Below are 17,768 nucleotides of genomic sequence, written 5' to 3' on the forward strand. Positions count from 1 at the left end.
CGGGTCTGGCTTTCCCCCCGCTGGATTTCTGGAGTCTCTACCCCCCCGCCCCACACCCTCACCCCCTTCCTTTCCACCCTCATTCCCACCTCCCCTCCTCTCCTCCGCCAACACCACCCCTCTCTTGGGCGAACCTCAGATCCTCAACATCTCCTGTGACGGGCAGCGGTCACGGAAACACAGAGCTAGACGAGGGGAGAGCCACTGAGGAGGGAGAAACGTGCGCTAAGCCATTTTCTTGGAGGAGTCAGTGTCGTTGATGGGAAGAGGATGCATTGCGGGCTGCTGGAGGAGCCTGACATGGATTCCACAGGTCAGTCCTGTTAAACTCTGCCTGCCTTGGATATGTTGAGGAAACCCAGCTTCTATTCACATTGTATGAGTTTTCTGCTGCGCTTATGCAAGTCTGGAACTTTCTCTGCAGGCATTCGGGTGAACTGTCCGGATGCTCATTAGCTTTTTAAATTTCTGAAATTACTTACGAGGGAGTGTTTTCGGTCACACTCGCTTACGGGAAGATGCAGGAGACACTTGATTAGAGAAAAGCAGGAAATGGACCTTCAGTCTCCACAATTGGTTTCTTGCTGTTATTTTTTTTAAAGTCAAACTAGAGAACTTGTAATTATGAGAGCAGCATTTAAAAACACAAGTGTACATCACAGTGCACCTGCTTTTTAAAAAGGTTATTTACTAGGTACAAAACTGCTAAAGCAAGACATTTTTTCAGCTTTGAAACAGGTTTTTACTAAGAATTTATCACCAAATTAATTTTCTTATGGTAAGAAACTGAGTTTCTTATGGTAAAACTGAGTCCTCTCTGCAACGTTAATGACAAATCTAATTATACACACTTTCAGGCAATTTGGTTTGTTTTTTTTATGTGAGTCCTTAATTGTCATTTAGCATAGTTTTCAGGATGATGCAGTTTAGTCCCAAATGTGTGCTCATAAATGAGTGAACATCCATTTTCACTTGTTGATCAAATTTAATCCAATTATTTAGATCCCCAACTTATCTGTTCTTGTGGCAAATGAAGCTTGAGATCCGAGCCTCTGTGGAGAATTAGCTCCACTTCAGAAGATTCTCTTTTTCATTTCCAGGGTTTTTTTTAAGCTAGAGAAAGAAGCCAGTGCAGACGGGAACTGATGAGACACGATGAGGACCTGGAAATGATGTAATTTCTGTGTGATGCTATTTACCATCTGTCAGTGCTACAGTGTTATAACACTGTTAAAGAGTAAGCTATAAATATTTACGTACCAAAAAATCTTTCTCCTCTGGAGTTTTTAGTTGTTTTTTTTTCTAGACAGGATTTTAAGAGCAGTCACTCCTTTTTTTTTTTTTTTTTTTTTTTTTTTTCCTCTAGACAGGACGTGCTGAAGATTGAAGTATCCACTCTTCATCGAATCTTAACTTTTAAAAGTTTTTATTATCTTCCTCGATGCCGTGCTCAGACAGCACCAGCAGCTGGTGCTGTGAATGTTGTCACTTGCAAATGAAAAAAGGTTCAATAACTTTAATGTGGAAGGATTTCCATTTGTTGCAGAGCCTAAAAGTTTGGTTTAGTTTTGCATAAATATGTCGGTGACTTTTTCCTGATCACATCTTCGTTTTTATGCTTATAATTCAGATTCTCTGTTTACGACATGCAGTTTAGCTCTAAACTTCCTGGTAGAGAAAAAGCTGTAGCTTAAAATCCAAGCAATTTTTACACCGAATTAAAGTAAAAGAATTTTGTGAATGCCTGTCATAAAAATAGTTAAAAAATTCGATTTTTTTCCACTCTACTCGGCTGTTTCTATATGAAAGCCTTGGTGTTTTGCTGCTGCTCGCTCACAGAAAGCACACCAGTTGAGCTATTTCTAAGTAGAAATTAAAACAGGACAATGGCTTCTATTCCCCCAGACTGCTTCAGTAATGTGCACAGGCTCTTTTAAGCAAGTGTGTATGCTCGTAGTCTCCTGAGAACAATGCTGGATTCCTGCCGTCCTGGTGAAAACATGTCAAATAGAGCCAGGGCTGCGCTGCTGCCCATACAATCGATTGTTGTCAGCTCACCCTGTCACATTAGCGACATTTAAAGTGTCCTGTATAGCCAGTGATTTGCAGTGTTTATGCAAATACAGCTTTGGCTCTGTTCCACTGCAGGATGACATTAGTCACTTCACAAAAAGGGATTTTTAAATATGTGGGTTTTCTTTAGTTAAATTAAAAGTTAATTTAAAAAACAAAGAACAAAACTGAATGAAAATGTAAACTAAACATTTTTTTAAAACTTATTTGTCATTTTTTAATTTTTTAAAGTCATTTCTAAGAGCTGATCTTTGGTCTTTTTTATAGAGAGCTGGATTGAAAGATGCCTTAATGAGAGTGAGAGTAAGCGATACTCCAGCCACACGTCTCTGGGGAACATGTCCAATGATGAACGTAAGCAGGACCGACTGTACTTGCACTGAATCCTCTGTCTGCACGTAGCTTTTAAACCTCAGAAAATGTCATTTAGCCAGAGAAGAAATGATAAGTGTATGTTTGTGCCACACTTCTGTCATTTTGCTGTAATTACTTAATTAAGCCCTACGTGTGCTGTTTATTCCAGATGAAGAAAAAGAAAATAACAGAGCCTCGAAACCACATTCGACACCGGCTACGCTGGAATGGTAAGTTATTAAAAAAAATTTTCTTTTATCATTTAAAGAGAAAAGCTGCAACATGTCAAAACACAACAGCCTATTTAAAATATTAAATATATTCTCAAATTAATGTAAAACTGATGTAACCAGTCCTTTAAATCAACCACTCACAAAAGAGTCTGTTTTATTCTTTTTAAAAATTAAATAATGTGCACATCAGAGCACTTTTTTTCATTGTTTTAATCCTGTGTTGTCTTCATCCTGCAGATTCTGTTATTATTTTCAGTAAATTTGATTGATTTAGTTAATTTAAATTGTCTTAAATGTCACCCGTACACACAGATGATAAGTTTCTCTGCACATTTTAGGGAAATTTACTTTATATCTGCTAGGCAGCAACAAATAATTGCACCTGCAGCCTCAACATGCACCACAATTCATTCATATCATGTATATATACATGGAATACCAACTCCAATTGTGACAAGTGTGTTTAAAATTAGAGAATTAAAAGAGAATAATTTTATACATCAAATATCCTGTAATAATAATGAACTTTTTTTTTTTACTTTTCAAAGTGAGTCTCTTTTTATTTTGTGTCATAAGTAAATTGTTGATTTAAACAGAAGAAAATCAGTCTAAAAATGTTATAATATATACTGTATGCTCTATTAGGAAATTATCAGCAAATAGTTCTTATGCAGCTAAGTAGGTAGGGTGTTGAATCAAGAGTAAATAATCTGTCCAGCATTAGTTATGCTTGTATATTTGTAATTAAAGAACAATTTTTTAACCTAAAATAATATATTGGGTCACGTGACTGATCACAGTTTGATTGTCAGAAGACTTAAATGTAGCTGTTTTACCGAAAAGCAGTAAAAATGGATCCAATTCAAAAAACAGTTTCTAAGTAAATGAACATTTATCTTAGTTCTTACTCAGCTTCACTGAAACAGACAATCAGCCAATGCAGAGGTCTACATGCAGTACCCAGACACATACAGTACGGTATGGCATATTACCCAGCATTAAAGTGCATTTAAGAGGTAATTATTTGGAGTAATAAATGAGGTCTCAGAAGCTTGGAAAACCATGGGAAACATTAATGTTTCAGGCTAATAATGAAACTTTTGTTCTGTAAATAATAATAAAAGTAATTGCAGCAGTTTCAGGATTTAACGTGTAGTTCAACCGTTTGAAAGGTCAAATTTACTTGTACTTAATCAGTCTGTTGCGTCTTAATGGTGTTTTTTTTTATACAAAGTGGAAATAGTGCTTTCTTCTTCTGATTGTTGTTAATGAGTTACAGACATCACATTTAAGCGATTTGTTTGACGGCTGCACCAAAAACAGGATTTCTTAGGGACAGTTTTTACAAACGTGAAAAAAAAATCAGGCTGACATTGTTACCGACATTCATACCACATTCATACCGCTCTTTTTGCTTAATTCCTGCGTCTTCTGTAAACACATAGAAGATTAGCAATTAAGTGCTAATCTTATTGGTTAATTTAAAAATCTTTTCTAGATTAAAGAGAATAATACAGGGGCTGTGAAAAATTCCACTGCAATATAAAAGTGAACTAAAAAAAGGTGAACTACAAACAGAAAACAATAAAAACTACTAATTGTGATGCTGGTGTACCTCAAGGCTTAGTTTTAGGTCGTTTTGTATTTATCGTATTACCTTTTCTTAAGTTGTTAGATTTACACAAATAATATGAGGGATGAAATGTAAAAATGCACATGAGTTGTGATGTGCATTTCTTAAAAATGAGTGACTCATTCAGATATTTGAGTTCGGAAAAGCAACGCTGAAGTATTGAAGTCATTGCTTTGTTGAGCCACTGGGGGCAGAATACTTGAAACCATCTCTGAAATGCTAATTACGTCAGAAGTGTTCATGTCTCCTGTGTTGGCAAACAGTTAAGAGCACAAATGCTGCTTGTGTAAATAAGGGCAAATATTTCAATGTGAATCATTTAGAAATTATGACGCGCTCATTGTCGACGATCAAAGATTGATGAAATATGACGTCCAGTATTGGGAACACTGATAAACAGCTGTTCTGCTTTAATGTGAATTTGTCCACTGCAGCTGTTAGTGAGACGAGGTTGCAGGAAAAATGGATGTTGCAACTCCCGAGGGAGTAGCTGTTGTCTTTGTTGATGCGTTGTCATGTCTTGCATGACAACCCAATGCATGGCTGTTCCGTGAAACAGTTAGCTCTGCTGGGATGCAACAGACAGTTTGCTTTATAATAAACACTGCTACAGTGTTGTTACACTGGAAGTAAGATAATGATTACCATGATGTAGCTCTTTAATTTATATTGTGTCCTACTTCTTTCTTCTCATCTTTGAACTGAATTTGAGGCGGTACCCTAATGGCATATCTGCTTTAATCTGTCCTCTTAATAACATAAACTCTAACATCGTGCAGTTTAATATCAGATCACGGTAATTTTTAAACGCCCTGTTCGTCATAAAACCATACACGAGCTTCCAAATGTCCACCTGACATTTCCCCCTTTGTTATTCACAGGCTAGAAGAAAACTACGAGATAGCCGAAGGTGTGTGCATCCCCCGAAGTGCCCTCTATATGCATTACCTAGACTTCAGCGAAAAGCACGACACGCAGCCTGTGAACGCAGCCAGCTTTGGAAAGGTGAAATGCAAACTTGAGTAGTGATGAAGATCAGACAGTGTGGAGAGTCAACAGTCACATCTATTGTAGCTTGGGAGGAGTGTTTAATTTGTGAAATGCCTTTTCACAATTATTACTACTTTCTTAGTTTTTAGTGTTTTTAATATTCAGGTACGAAGTTAAAACTTATAGCTGATGTTGCAGATGCACCACAAATCGAAGCGGTCTTCTGCTCAGTCAGCCGCGAGCGTTACGCTGGGGCCGTTGCACGCCTGGGTCGGTTTTTGTGCGGCTGTGTTGAAGTTATATCAGATCAAAACTCAGTGTGAAGCAAAGCTCTTGCTGAACACATAATCTAGAGCCAAAGGAGATGTGCTTTGGTCTGTTCCCACAACCCCAAGAAGTTCCTCAGCCTTCCTACCCCCAGCCATCCCCTGTACCCTGGACTCCAGCCCCAACCCCCAACCCGGGCCTACCCCCGCCCCTCCACAGCTCCTGTCGGAAGATATTGAAAAAGAGAAGGGGCCTGGATTAATGTGTAATTAAAGGAAATTTGGAAGGGTGAGATGTTGCGGAATGTTAGATCAGTGGCTGGAGCAGTGTGGGGTGTCCTTTAGGAAGGCTTCATTGATTCAGGACAAAAAAACGAGAGAGGGCCCGGACTGCCTCCCTGTCTGCTCATTTATCAAGCGGGGCCTGACAGAAACTTCACAGCTTGGCCTCTTTTTTCATCCCACACAATGGAGAGCTACACTGTTTGCTAAAGTTTCTGCACCAGGAGCTGGACCGAGGAGCCAATCTCTTTGGACAAAAAAAAGAGAGAAAGAGAAAGAGAGAGGAAAGGTGGAAAGGAGGGAGTGGAAAAGGTAAAGAGGGAGAGAAGGAGTCAGGATGGGTGGGTGGAAAGATGCAGGGAGGCTGTAGATATGGGGGTAAGGGAGGGGGAGTAATACCCATGGATGTCATAAATACATAGACTCTGGAAGCTTTTCTTCTGCACGGCGCTCCCTGTGGATATGACTGCAAGACCAACTTTATTAAACACTCTCTCACCAAGAGCTAAAAATGAAGTGCAGCGTATTCTGTTGACTTCTGCGTGCTGTAAAGCCATATTGTACAATAATAACAAGTAAAATGCACACACCTGCGACATAAGGTGCTTCCTTATGTCGCCTCTTTACACCATCTTTTCTTTTTCTTTTGGTTTTATCCAACGCAGACAAAAACACATAAATATTTTGAATCTATACTTGCTAACAGTATTTCTCTCACAATAAACAGATCATAAGGCAGCAGTTTCCAGCACTGACTACCAGACGACTGGGAACAAGAGGGCAGTCAAAGTAAGATGTTTCAGGGTTTTTATGTTAGAGAAGCTGAGTCAGTTCCTCAGCTTAAAAACATTTAACCCTTGTATGGTGTACGGGTCTGTGAGACCCGTGTTCAGTTTTTTTCAAAAGAAAAATTAAACAATTAATTATTTTTTCACGTGTAAATGTGTTGTGTCTTTCCACTCACTCCACTTGATTATAACTGATTTATTTATAACATTTTATATAAAAGAAAAACGAGAAGCACATTAATTCATAAATGTGATCTAACAAAGGTAAAGGGAAAAAATTAACCATGTTTGCTGTTCATATGTCTTGTAATTGGGATGAAGTAAACATCTGTTGAGTAATTTAACATAAAATTGTTTGATAGTGTTAATTTGGAAAGCCAAAACTCTAGCGGGTCCACCAGACCCACGAACACTGGCTGAGTAACAAAAATACGAACACCACACAAGGGTTAAAAACCACATGTTTAGACTGCATTTTGTGCTTTGCTGACATCAGTGCGCCCCAGGGTGGCTGCGGCTACAATGTAGCTTGCCATCACCAGTGTGTGAATGGGTGGATGACTGGATATGTAAAGCGCTTTGGGGTCCTTAGGGACTAGTAAAGCGCTATATAAATACAGGCCATTTACCATTTACCATTTATCTTATGTTCCTGTAGTTTTCCTTTTTAAAAAATATTTTTTTGTCATGTTCTTCCTGCACAACAACCTGTAATGATTTGTTCACATGCTTTTTTAAATTAGTGGATATATTTATTTGTAAATTGTCTTTGAAAAGCAATATGAAAGAACTTATTGCTTTTCTGATAACGTACTTTTGGAAATATTCACCTAAAAAATAAAAAAACAAAAGACATGTATTCAAAAAGCAAAATTAAAATTAATCAATAAAAAAAATTAAATCACACTTTGAGTATTATTATTATTATTATTTTGTAAATAACATTTATTTAAAAAAAGACATTAGAATTTTCAAACAATATTTTATTTTATTATATATCAGCCAAGTGATCCTCAAACGTCCTTGCCATTGATCTGTCCGTCGTCTCTGCTCCTCAGGTATCACTACTATGGAATAGCGGTGAAGGAGACCTCCCAGTATTATGATGTGATGTACTCCAAAAAGGGAGCGGCGTGGGTGAACGAGACGGGGAAGAAAGAGGCCACGAAGCAGACAGTGGCGTATTCACCGCGCTCCAAACTGGGGACGCTCCTGCCAGAGTTTCCAAATGTCAAAGACCTAAATTTGCCTGCCAGCCTGCCAGAAGAAAGGGTAAACAGGAGTTTTAAAAGTCCATCCTTCCAGCGCCCCCCTCAGCCCCCTCCTCCCTTCGCCGTTGCTTGCCATCTCACCAGCTCTGCGCCCCCTCTGGCTCTTTTATCTGCCCCGGGAGCTTCAGTGGGTTTGCGTTTAGAGAAGGACCTTGAGGATTTATATGCTGGCTCCTCTCTAACTCTTAATCTTTTGGAGGAGATAATAAGATCTAGCTGTGGACAAAAGGACAGGCACTAGCTGTCCGGCTTTTAAAGGGGGGCCATGATTTTAAATGGTTTGTGTTTTGCTGATCTCTAAAGCTCGTTTTATATTACTCCGCTCAAGCCTAGGCCTGTAACATCTATTTATTGGCTCCCATGCTTTGTTCAAGATTTATCTTCTTGTTTTTGCAGCATTTTTTTTTCCCAAAGAGAAAAAAAAGCTATTAAGTTTGTTATGCAATTAGATTAATACCCTGCTGTTGCCCACAGGTGTCAACCTTCATCATGATGTACAGAACACACTGTCAGAGGATACTGGACACCGTTATTCGGGCCAACTTTGATGAGGCGAGTCCTTTTCTGTTTAAAATGACCACTTTAAAGTCTGTTTGAGCACATTCGGTGTTTGCCGCTTGTATGTTTGTAATATCACGTCGTGTGCAACGGCCACAGGTCCAGAGCTTCCTGCTGCACTTCTGGCAGGGCATGCCGCCCCACATGCTTCCTGTCCTCGGCTCCCCCACGGTGGTGAACATCGTCGGTGTCTGTGACTCCATCCTCTACAAGGCCATCTCAGGGGTGCTGATGCCCACCGTCCTGCAAGCACTGCCTGATAGGTGAGAGTGTCCCTCTACTGCAGCTCAGAGTTCACATTAATATCCTGATTTAACCTCTCTTTTTGTGGTTTTAATATCTTGTGCACAGCTTATGCAGCTACACTTTTACAGTGTGTGTCTTGTAGGGTCACGTCATTCCATCTCCGATGATTTGCAGGCACATCTTCAGTTTTAAAGTTATCAGCTGTTTGGAAACACAATTAATTTATTTACCGTGATGTGTAAAGGCGGGGTGGCTCGTTTTCTAAAGCTTCAAAGTTTCAAGTAAAGTCTCATCTGGAAGACAAAACAAGAAAGACGTGCTGAAAAAATTAAATTTGAGTCTTTTGTGAAAAAACAAATTGAACAGTCTTACTGAGGATCAGTGCTCAATCCTGAGCTCCGAAATGGTTTTGAACTCATGGTCCGCTCTTTATGTTTCGTTTTTATGGCTCTAACAGTTAATTAGTTCTTTAGTTGTGACCCTTATTAAATAAAATCACGTGTTTTGTCTCAGGTACTAAATGTGCTTCATTTTCTCCTCATCTGCACAGTTTAACTCAGGTCATTCGAAAATTTGCCAAACAGCTCGATGAGTGGCTTAAAATAGCACTTCATGACCTTCCAGAAAACCTGAGGAATATCAAATTTGAACGTAAGCATAAAATATGCCAAAGTGATTGTTTGCTTCTTAAGCACGTGTGGATTTTATAGGGTAACTTCTCAGGGATTTATTGTATTTTCTTCTCCTTTTGTATTTCAGTATCGAGGAGATTTTCGCAGATCCTAAAGCGGCAAACATCACTAAACCATCTATGTCAGGTGCCTATCGTGGTCTGAATGTTTTTAATAAAATCCATATGAAAGAACAAAGCTGATAAGGGATGTGGGTATGCTTAGATTTGTCATATTGTTGACTTATCTGTCCCAAGGCATCGCGGACTGTGATAAACAGCGCCGACATCACCTTTCAAATGCTAGAGGACTGGAGGAACGTGGACTTGAACAGCATCACCAAGCAGACACTTTACACCATGGAGGACTCGCAGGAGGAGCACAGGCAGCTTATTATCCACTGTAAGTCGCCCTGACTCACCCGGACGGGCACTTTACTATGACGTGAACGACTCGCCGAGGGACGGTCATTCCCACGGCCGGCAGAGTCAGAGCGTTAATGACGGAGAGCAAAAGGTTAAACAAGTTCAATCTGCTCTCAAACACCCTGCGGAGCATTTCCAATTCCCTGCACCCTCGCGCCTCTGCATTGGCCCGGAAGGGGTCAGAGGTCACACATACGTAGAAGCTGCTGTGTGAAGGTGAAGGTGCTGTTTGTGTTCTATGTAACGCTCCCTTCTCTCACAGTGTATCAGGAGTTTGATCGTCTGCTGGAGGAGCAGTCGCCGATCGAGGCTTACATCGAGTGGCTGGACTCGATGGTGGATCGCTGCGTCGTCAAGGTCAGACAGCTAACAGGCATTATCCCCTGTTTTTGTGTGGTTGTTTAGACACTTCAGTGTAAGCTGCACAGGTGAAAAGTGCATATTTTTTTATAATCCTCCCCTCACTGAGACACCTGTGGCTGAAAGCCCTCTTCCCTCTCTTCCCTGCAACTCTCTCTTAAACCGAGTCACTTAGGTTGCGATCCTCCCAGTTAATGATGTCTTCAAGCTTCCCATTTGCGTCCATTATGTGCCAGATATTGCCTTGTAAAATTTCCGTCTCCCCGGCAACGTCTTGGACTGCTCAGACAATAGTTCAATGGGAAGGCGTGTCCCCGGGGGCAAATTAAATAGTTGACTTGTTGACATGTTTTTCGTTCCTGAGGGTTAAGCCCCAATACGGACCCGGAGGTTAATTCTACCCCGGCGTCCCCACCCTTCCCCCCTCTTTTCTCATGGAAATGTTCTCTCTAGGTGGCGGGGAAGAGGCCCGGGAGCCTGAAGAAGGTGGCCCAGCAGTTCCTGCTTATGTGGTCGTGTTTTGGTACCAGAGTCATCCGGGATATGACCCTGCACAGCGCGCCCAGCTTCGGTGAGCTCCTCCTGCTTTTCATGCAACAGAAAACACACAGCGTTGACAGTCGTTTTATTTACTGTGTCATCCATGTAAACTGCTGAAAATAGCTCCGCTAATAATATCTTTAGTGAAATTTGAGGGTTTTTTAAGTATAAGTTTAGAGTTTCCCTCACTTGCTCATGATTTTCACATTTAAAAGCTAATATGAGCCAAATCAAACTGATATAAAGAGATGAAATGTCTCTTAATTGGGGCTAAATGCTCATTTAATGATTCCTCTGCTTGCTTAGCTTCGACTTTGAGACGAGGAGAGAGTAGGCACGAGTGAAATGGCTGCTGCTTTAACAGCTTACTGTTTGTGGTAAGCGACAAGCAGTAAAAATTAAAGAAAAGAAAATGGCTTTTCTCTCCCCTCCTCTGTCCCTGTCTGTGAATATCAAAGACACAGCTGGTTGCAGTGTTTTGATAAAGCAGGTCTCTGTGCACAAACAGCTAATTAACAAAGGTCGCCCCTCCCCTCTCCCCGATGCGTTTGCCTGTCTTTTCCCATTTTATGACCGGTCAGTGTTACACCCGGCTCCCCTCAATGGCCACAAGTGTTTATTATGCACACGGCGGCGGCAGAAGCGGCCGGCACAATGACACAATTGTGACACTCCCTCACATGCTCATCTTTCGTGCGACCCCCGGGGTCAGCTGACATATTTCTGGCACTGACTCGGTACACGGAAACAAGCGCGCTCGCTCCTTTTTAATAACAGCGGCCCTCCTGTCATGCCTGCAGGATGTGATGTCATCATCTCAATGGTTGTAATCAGTTACATGCTGGACAGATGTTTGTTTGGTTTCAGCGACTCACTGGAACTGTGCCACTCTAACTCCAGATAAATGCTTCTACTGTCTGATTGTGCTTTCTTGTATACGTCTGCAGGCTCCTTCCACCTGATCCATCTCATGTTTGACGACTATGTGCTTTACCTGCTGGAGTCCCTGCACTGCCAGGAGAGAGCCAACGACCTCATGAGGGCCATGAAAGGCGAGGGCAGCACAGGTGAGCGCTCCAGCTGTAGGTGCAGGTGGTAACCAGCAGCACAGCTGTTTGGTAAGGTGACTACATCAGTGGACATTTCCAAAACCCTGAACTTAACTTTGACTGATTGGATGATCCATAACCCTTGATGGCAAAAATCTTCCTTCAGCTAAATGATAGAAAAGCTGAAGTTGGCTTACTTTCCTCCGATTCCAATCCCTACAAATACCCAAACAAAGGCACGTTTTTATATACAGATCTCTGACTTTTAACAATCAGATCAGTGGTGTTTTTAGTTTATGCCACACCTACATCACCTCTCAGTGATGCACCTCTGCAACTTCCTCTGTAAAGGATCGTCCAATTTCACTTTTCCTCGATTGCAGATGCTTCAAAACACAGTTGGTGCACATAAAAGACAGCACGTCGCTCCTGTTTTAGCTCAGTTTCTACCTCCGAAACACAGTTGATTTTAAATGGTTTTCATTTGGTTTTAAAGCCCTCCAGGTCGGGCCTTTGCTGTTCTTGTCCCCAGGCTCTGCAGTAGTCTGCCATCCCACATAAATCCTCTCCAACCAACGTTTTAATGATTTTTTTTATTGTTGTTTCTAATATCAGGTTTAAGTTACAGGTGTTTAATTTTACACTATTTGATTTATTTCTCATATTTTGGTCATTAGTGTCATTTTTTTGCCTGGAAAACACTCTGGTTCTTTTAAATGTTCTACATAAATACAATTAACTTGAATTTAAAAAATCTGTTGAATATCTGTTAAATGAAAAAAGAACTGTTTTATTTATTTATTATTCTTAACTTCCAGCATAATTGATTTGTTTTATGTGAGAGCCACTTTTGGGTCATTTATTATGTATTATACTTTTTTTTAAACAAATGAGAATAAATTAATTTAACACTTGTTAGTCAACACTCAACATTATTATCAAGTAATATAAGGAAGCTTGTTTTCACAACTGGAAAAAAAGAAATTGTTATCATCCATAAGTAAAAATTTCCATCTGTTATCTCAAAAATTTTGACTTATTCTCAAGTTTGACTCTAGAAGTTGAACTTGAAATTTTGACATAGCTTTGCCTGGAAACCTTAGACATACGTTTGCGCGTACCCAGGGAGATTTGCACCCTAAATGTTGTGGTGACTGTCCAGAAAAGCCTCCGAAACACCAGCAGAGGTAGTTTATTCTTACCTGTCCAGGAATTCACTGTTGTAAGGTGTTCCTGTTCATTTCTCTCAATTTTAAATGTTTTTTTAATCTTATATATTATAGAATAAAATGTATACACTTGTTTGCAGTGACCTTGTATTGATGAATCTTTTAGAATGAGCCTGTTTTCTGCCACACAAAAAGACTTTGTTGTCTAACTGAAGATTTGTTCTGGCTCTTTAACATAGCATCCCTCTTTGCATTAAACTGTCTAACCGCCTGTTTCCTCCCGACACCTTCAGCAGAGAGAGAGGAGGAATTTACGCTGACAGAAACCGCCCCTGCCTCGCCGTCTCCGGGATCCTACTCTCCCGCTCGGTCAGTCCACTCTGTGGGCGTCTCCTCGGCCAGCTCCCCCACAGCAGCCGTGTCCCCGGAGTACACCGGAGTACCTGCCACGACAGGTGAGACAGGACTCGCGTACAAAAAGCCCAGAATAAGCAGAGTTTAACGTAGTTCCTCTGCGCCAAAGCGTCTGTCTCTGTGTCTATATATGTGTCTACCAGGCGCTGTTCAGTCATATACCTGGTCCCTTACATACACAGTGACAACAGCAGGCGGAGCCGCTCCAGAGGCCGGGCAGCAGCTGTCCTGTATGAGGAGCAGCGCTCCCGTACCCCCTCCATCTTCTGCCCACAGGATGCCAGTCTACAGGGAGGAGCATGGGTGATTACAAAACTATTGATCATTGCAGTATTAAAATACATTCTCAATTTATTTTTTGGATTCATTATATTTACTAAATTTCGACTGTTTAACTCCATTTTAGGTACACTGGTAGCTACAACTATGGCAGTTACGCCAACCAGCATCCTCACTCCATCCAGAGCCAGTACCCGAGTTTGGCCCACGAGCCGACGATCCCAGCCCCGCTGCACTACTCCGCCTACCACCGTACATCTGCACAGGTCAGGCTCTGATGCTCAGGAATGGGGTGTGGTAGCAGATCAGATGAATTCAGGTTTTATATTAATCTAAGGACCTGTTAATGCTAAATAATAAAAGTATTAGGTTTTAATAATGAAAGAAAATAAATGAAACACTTGGGAAGACATTTGTTAGATTCCAAAGATTAAAAAAAACCCTCTGACTGTTTGGATGATCTGAAATCCTGGATTGCATCTATGCAGTGATAGGACACTTTTAGACTTTCACAGCGTGGAGGTAAAACTATGATTTAAACTGTATAAAGTAACTCAAGTAAGTAGCTAAGTAAGTCATAAGTATCAGTATGAAAATACTGGGGTTTAATACCTTGTGTGATGCCTAACTGCTACTTAAACTTTATGCATTATATGAGGCTGATACTACGTGTTAAAAAATATGTAGCATCTGATAAACTAAATGTGAGGATGAACTGACTGAGTTGTCCTTTTAGGGGAATAAATAGATTTAAATATGATGCTATTTTAAAAAAAAAAAGAAAAAGAAAAGAAAGGTTATTAGAATGAGATTGAGCCGCTGATGTTACCGAGTGAGTTTTACTCGTTTGGTGGCAATTTCCTGTCAAGGGTCCTCCAGCCTCTGCTGCCTTTATAGAGGGAGGAGATCAGCTGGGCCTCAGCGCTCGCAGTGTTTCTAAAAGTCCCTGAATCACCCTCTCCACACAGCGGAAGCAGACAGTGAAAGGTGGCTCGGCCGGGGCCAAGAGGGGGGCCTTGCTCTGTTACTTCTCTTTCCAGCTCTCAATAGTCTCTTCATCTGTCTGAGCCAGTGGCCACGGAGCAGGGCAAGGGGGCGTTTATTAAAATATTGTTATTCAATGGTCTCTTTTCTGCTTGTGAACAAGAGGCAGCTGAGCCGCCTGTTCTGCACTGACTGTCTTTTTCCATGCCGTGATCCCTCATAATGGCTTCGACTGTCGTGTTTATATTTAGTTAAAAAAAGGGGAAAGGGTCTACTTCCACATTTTTTTTTTTTTTTTAGCCCCGTCTGAGCTTAAATAGGGCACAATGCCTGCACTTTGTCACTGCGAGAGGTTGGACATGGAGCTGAAACGGTCTGAAAACTTTGCCGGATCCCCATCTGTCCAAAATATTTTTGTCAACAGGCAGATTTGGTCTGTTTGAGGTCAGTCACCACAGGCAACAGATCACACACATGCACGCACACACAAGGAGGGAGAGAGAAAAAGCACTTTTTTGGGTGAAACCCTCATTTTCTTAAGTGGCTTAATTTTCTATTTTGACCACTGTGCCACAACTTGTGAAGCAATTTCCCATGACAGGAAATTACCAGCAGCAGGGTCAGTTCAAACCCAATATTTTATGCTTAATACAGCATCAAATGAGATATCGGCCGGGTCGTGGTCACCTTTCAGGACCACGAGACCTGTGGAAAAGGGAATTTTAAGGTTCGTATCACTCTGGCAGCGCAAAGAGGGCAGCATTTAAATGACTTGCTGTCAGGAAGAGAGTTAGATCAGGTATCCTAACATAAAGGATGGAAAAAGATAAAATCCACGCAACAGCTCCTCTAATGCTCGCCATCACTTGGGGTTGACTGATATAGTTTACCAGTTAGAAGATTGGTGGTCTTCTTCGGGCCTTGGACAAGATACCAAACCCTGAGTTGCCCCTGATGGTTCCAGCGAAGAGTGACTAACTAGAAAAAAGCACTTTGAATAGCAGTCAAAGCCGAACAGCACCATAGAAGTACTGCTCCATCTTCTACTTAACTTATCCCCCTCCTTTTCCTCTCCACAGTACCAGCTCAACAGCCAGATGTCCCGAATGGAGCCGTGCCTGATGGGCAGCACTCCTCGGTTGCACCCCACGCCTGTTGCCCCCCGGTGGCCAGATGTGTCACCAGGTAACAGCTGTTACACCAGCCCGCCTATGCATTCGTCCCGCTATGCCACCTCTGGGGATATGTACTCACCTCTGGGCCCACGCAGGAACTCAGAGTACGAACACTCGCAACATTTCCCCGGCTTTGCCTACATCAACGGGGAGGCCACCACCGGCTGGGCCAAATAGCCTTAAATCTGAGAGCTGTGAACACTTTCCAATCAAGCGCATGAAAAAAAAAAAAGGGAACGGAGAGTAAAATGCGCCAGCGTAAGGTAAAACGAATCACGGCGTGGATGTTCTGACAATTTTAAAACACGCATTACATCAATCACATCCAATGATTGGCTGCAACTTGTGGGGAGGTTTATTAAAGTTTCTTCAGCAGTCGACAGAAGAAAAACAAAATAAGATTGCAGCAAAATCATTATGAGAGTGCAATGCTGCTGCCAAGCTGTGCCTTCGATTTAAGGAATGTACACCTCTGCCAGAGTTTCCCTCATCCACGAGGTCGGGCGCACACACGGTCCCACCAACCCGCCTGCCCCTCCGTCAGTGATGTCCAGCGACTGACGGCTCTGCGTGCTCTAAGCTGTACAATCTCAGTCTCCTCTTGTTGCTCAGCAGTATCCTGTCGTGAGCCCTCTGCAGCAGATGCTTGCACTGCAGCTCGATGATGATGATGGACTGCACTGCCTTAACGTTCTCCTGGGATACTTAACATCACAGGTGACCGATACAAACTCAAGAAAGACCTTGATGGGTGTGTTAAGGTTTCTTCATCTTGGATACTTTTTTAAAAAAAAAGATGAACAATGTGACTTAGAAAGAAAAAAAGTGTATTCTGTCGCAAGCCTTTTTGCTGTTTTTCTGTGACTATATATCTATACACACACACACACACACAAACACACACATATATATAAATATATATATATAGTATGTATTTTCTGTAACTTTGTAACATGGTGTATCCTTTATTTTCGATGTTACAATTGGTACTTTGTTCTCTGTTTTGTATCGCTAGTAAAGACGCATTAACCTAGGGTTGTGTGTTCTATATAATGCACTCAAAGCTACTGAGGACCTATTACCCTATGGGTATTTATAAAAAGGGAAAAATATCAAAGTGTACAGTAACATGAAGTCTAGTCACTTTTCTGTAAATAAAAGCACTGGAAACCATCCGTGGTGACTGTTAGACTATCACAGTTAAAACTGGTGTGTATGTGTGAAATATGTTGACACATAAATTTAAAACCGTGAGACATTCTTGTCAAATGTCTTTTTTTTTTTCTTTTTTTTTTAATCTCTTTTTTTCTGGAGGGAAGGGGGGTGGGGGGTGTCAATGCATTGTGGTACCTACTGAACGATCACAGCATCAGCGCTGGAGTAAAGTCTCGAGTTAGCCTCTTTCTAAACTGTTTTACATCGTATTCATTTAAATTAAATCATCTCCTGCCCAAATACATTAATCTTGTAACTGCTATTGTGTTGTTTTTGAAATTCTCTCATTCCTCTTTATCCATATGTCACATTTCTAATCCGTGTGCTGCTGCAGAAGTAGAAATGTTTCCTGAATTGGATTTTCCTTCTCGCTGTCCATGCACCGACACAGTGGGGGGCTGGGCGAGTAGCAGAAAGGCCACACTGCAGAATGGGTTACATTTCTAAGGACTGAATGTCCCTGCTGTGCTGGGGTCATTGCACTTCAGTCCCGTAACCTTTGACCTCTGACCCCTGTCCAGTTTGTATTTATTAGGGCGTAGATCCTCTGTGTTATATCTGATTCCCAACAAGAAACTTTGAATAAAGAAAACTTCTTTAAAGACACAAAAACAAAAACCACCAAATATAAATATATAAATATATATATATATCATCGATTTAATCAGCTGACCTGAGTGTCAATATCAATATCCGCTGGAAATTTCAGACTGAGATCTGCGATCCTATCAGCTGTGAGAAATGTGCTGCCACAGGAGGTTTCATCTTTGATATCACCAAAGCACCACTTACA

At 41.3% G+C, this 17,768-nt stretch overlaps 1 protein-coding gene across 3 annotated transcripts; it reads left to right on the forward strand.

The window, feature by feature from the left end:
* The first annotated feature begins 62 nt into the window (after positions 1–62).
* Positions 63–17,374, forward strand: rfx4 (regulatory factor X, 4). 3 transcript variants are annotated; one of them, XM_086298310.1, is made up of 18 exons: positions 63–313; positions 2,341–2,427; positions 2,597–2,657; positions 5,175–5,298; positions 6,559–6,620; positions 7,678–7,891; positions 8,365–8,442; positions 8,548–8,711; positions 9,245–9,345; positions 9,454–9,512; positions 9,623–9,767; positions 10,053–10,147; positions 10,604–10,721; positions 11,638–11,757; positions 13,205–13,363; positions 13,466–13,625; positions 13,729–13,867; positions 15,665–17,374. In XM_086298310.1, exons 1-18 carry the CDS (start codon positions 271–273, stop codon positions 15,935–15,937), a joined length of 2,202 nt encoding a protein of 733 aa, XP_086154436.1. In that variant the 5' UTR covers positions 63–270; the 3' UTR covers positions 15,938–17,374. The 3 variants fall into 3 exon arrangements, with proteins under 3 accessions (XP_086154436.1, XP_086154435.1, XP_086154437.1); XM_086298309.1 differs by having other exon boundaries at positions 66–313; positions 13,202–13,363; positions 15,665–17,373; XM_086298311.1 differs by having other exon boundaries at positions 67–313; positions 13,202–13,363; positions 13,505–13,625; positions 15,665–17,373.
* The last annotated feature ends 394 nt before the right edge of the window (positions 17,375–17,768 follow it).

Source organism: Aulonocara sp. 'chitande type north' Nkhata Bay, linkage group LG7 (assembly GCF_057382095.1).
Source record: "Aulonocara sp. 'chitande type north' Nkhata Bay isolate Kocher_YH1m ecotype deep benthic linkage group LG7, A_spYH_male_GT1.1, whole genome shotgun sequence".
NCBI lineage: Eukaryota > Metazoa > Chordata > Actinopteri > Cichliformes > Cichlidae > Aulonocara > Aulonocara sp. 'chitande type north' Nkhata Bay.

Excerpts from the sequence above, each read along its gene's own strand:
- rfx4 (XM_086298309.1), top strand. The coding sequence starts at position 271 with ATGCATTGCGGGCTGCTGGAGGAGCCTGACATGGATTCCACAG. Across the intron at positions 2,428-2,596 it reads GAACATGTCCAATGATGAAC|ATGAAGAAAAAGAAAATAAC; the intron begins GTAAGCAGGACC and ends TGTTTATTCCAG. Across the intron at positions 6,621-7,677 it reads GGAACAAGAGGGCAGTCAAA|GTATCACTACTATGGAATAG; the intron begins GTAAGATGTTTC and ends TCTGCTCCTCAG.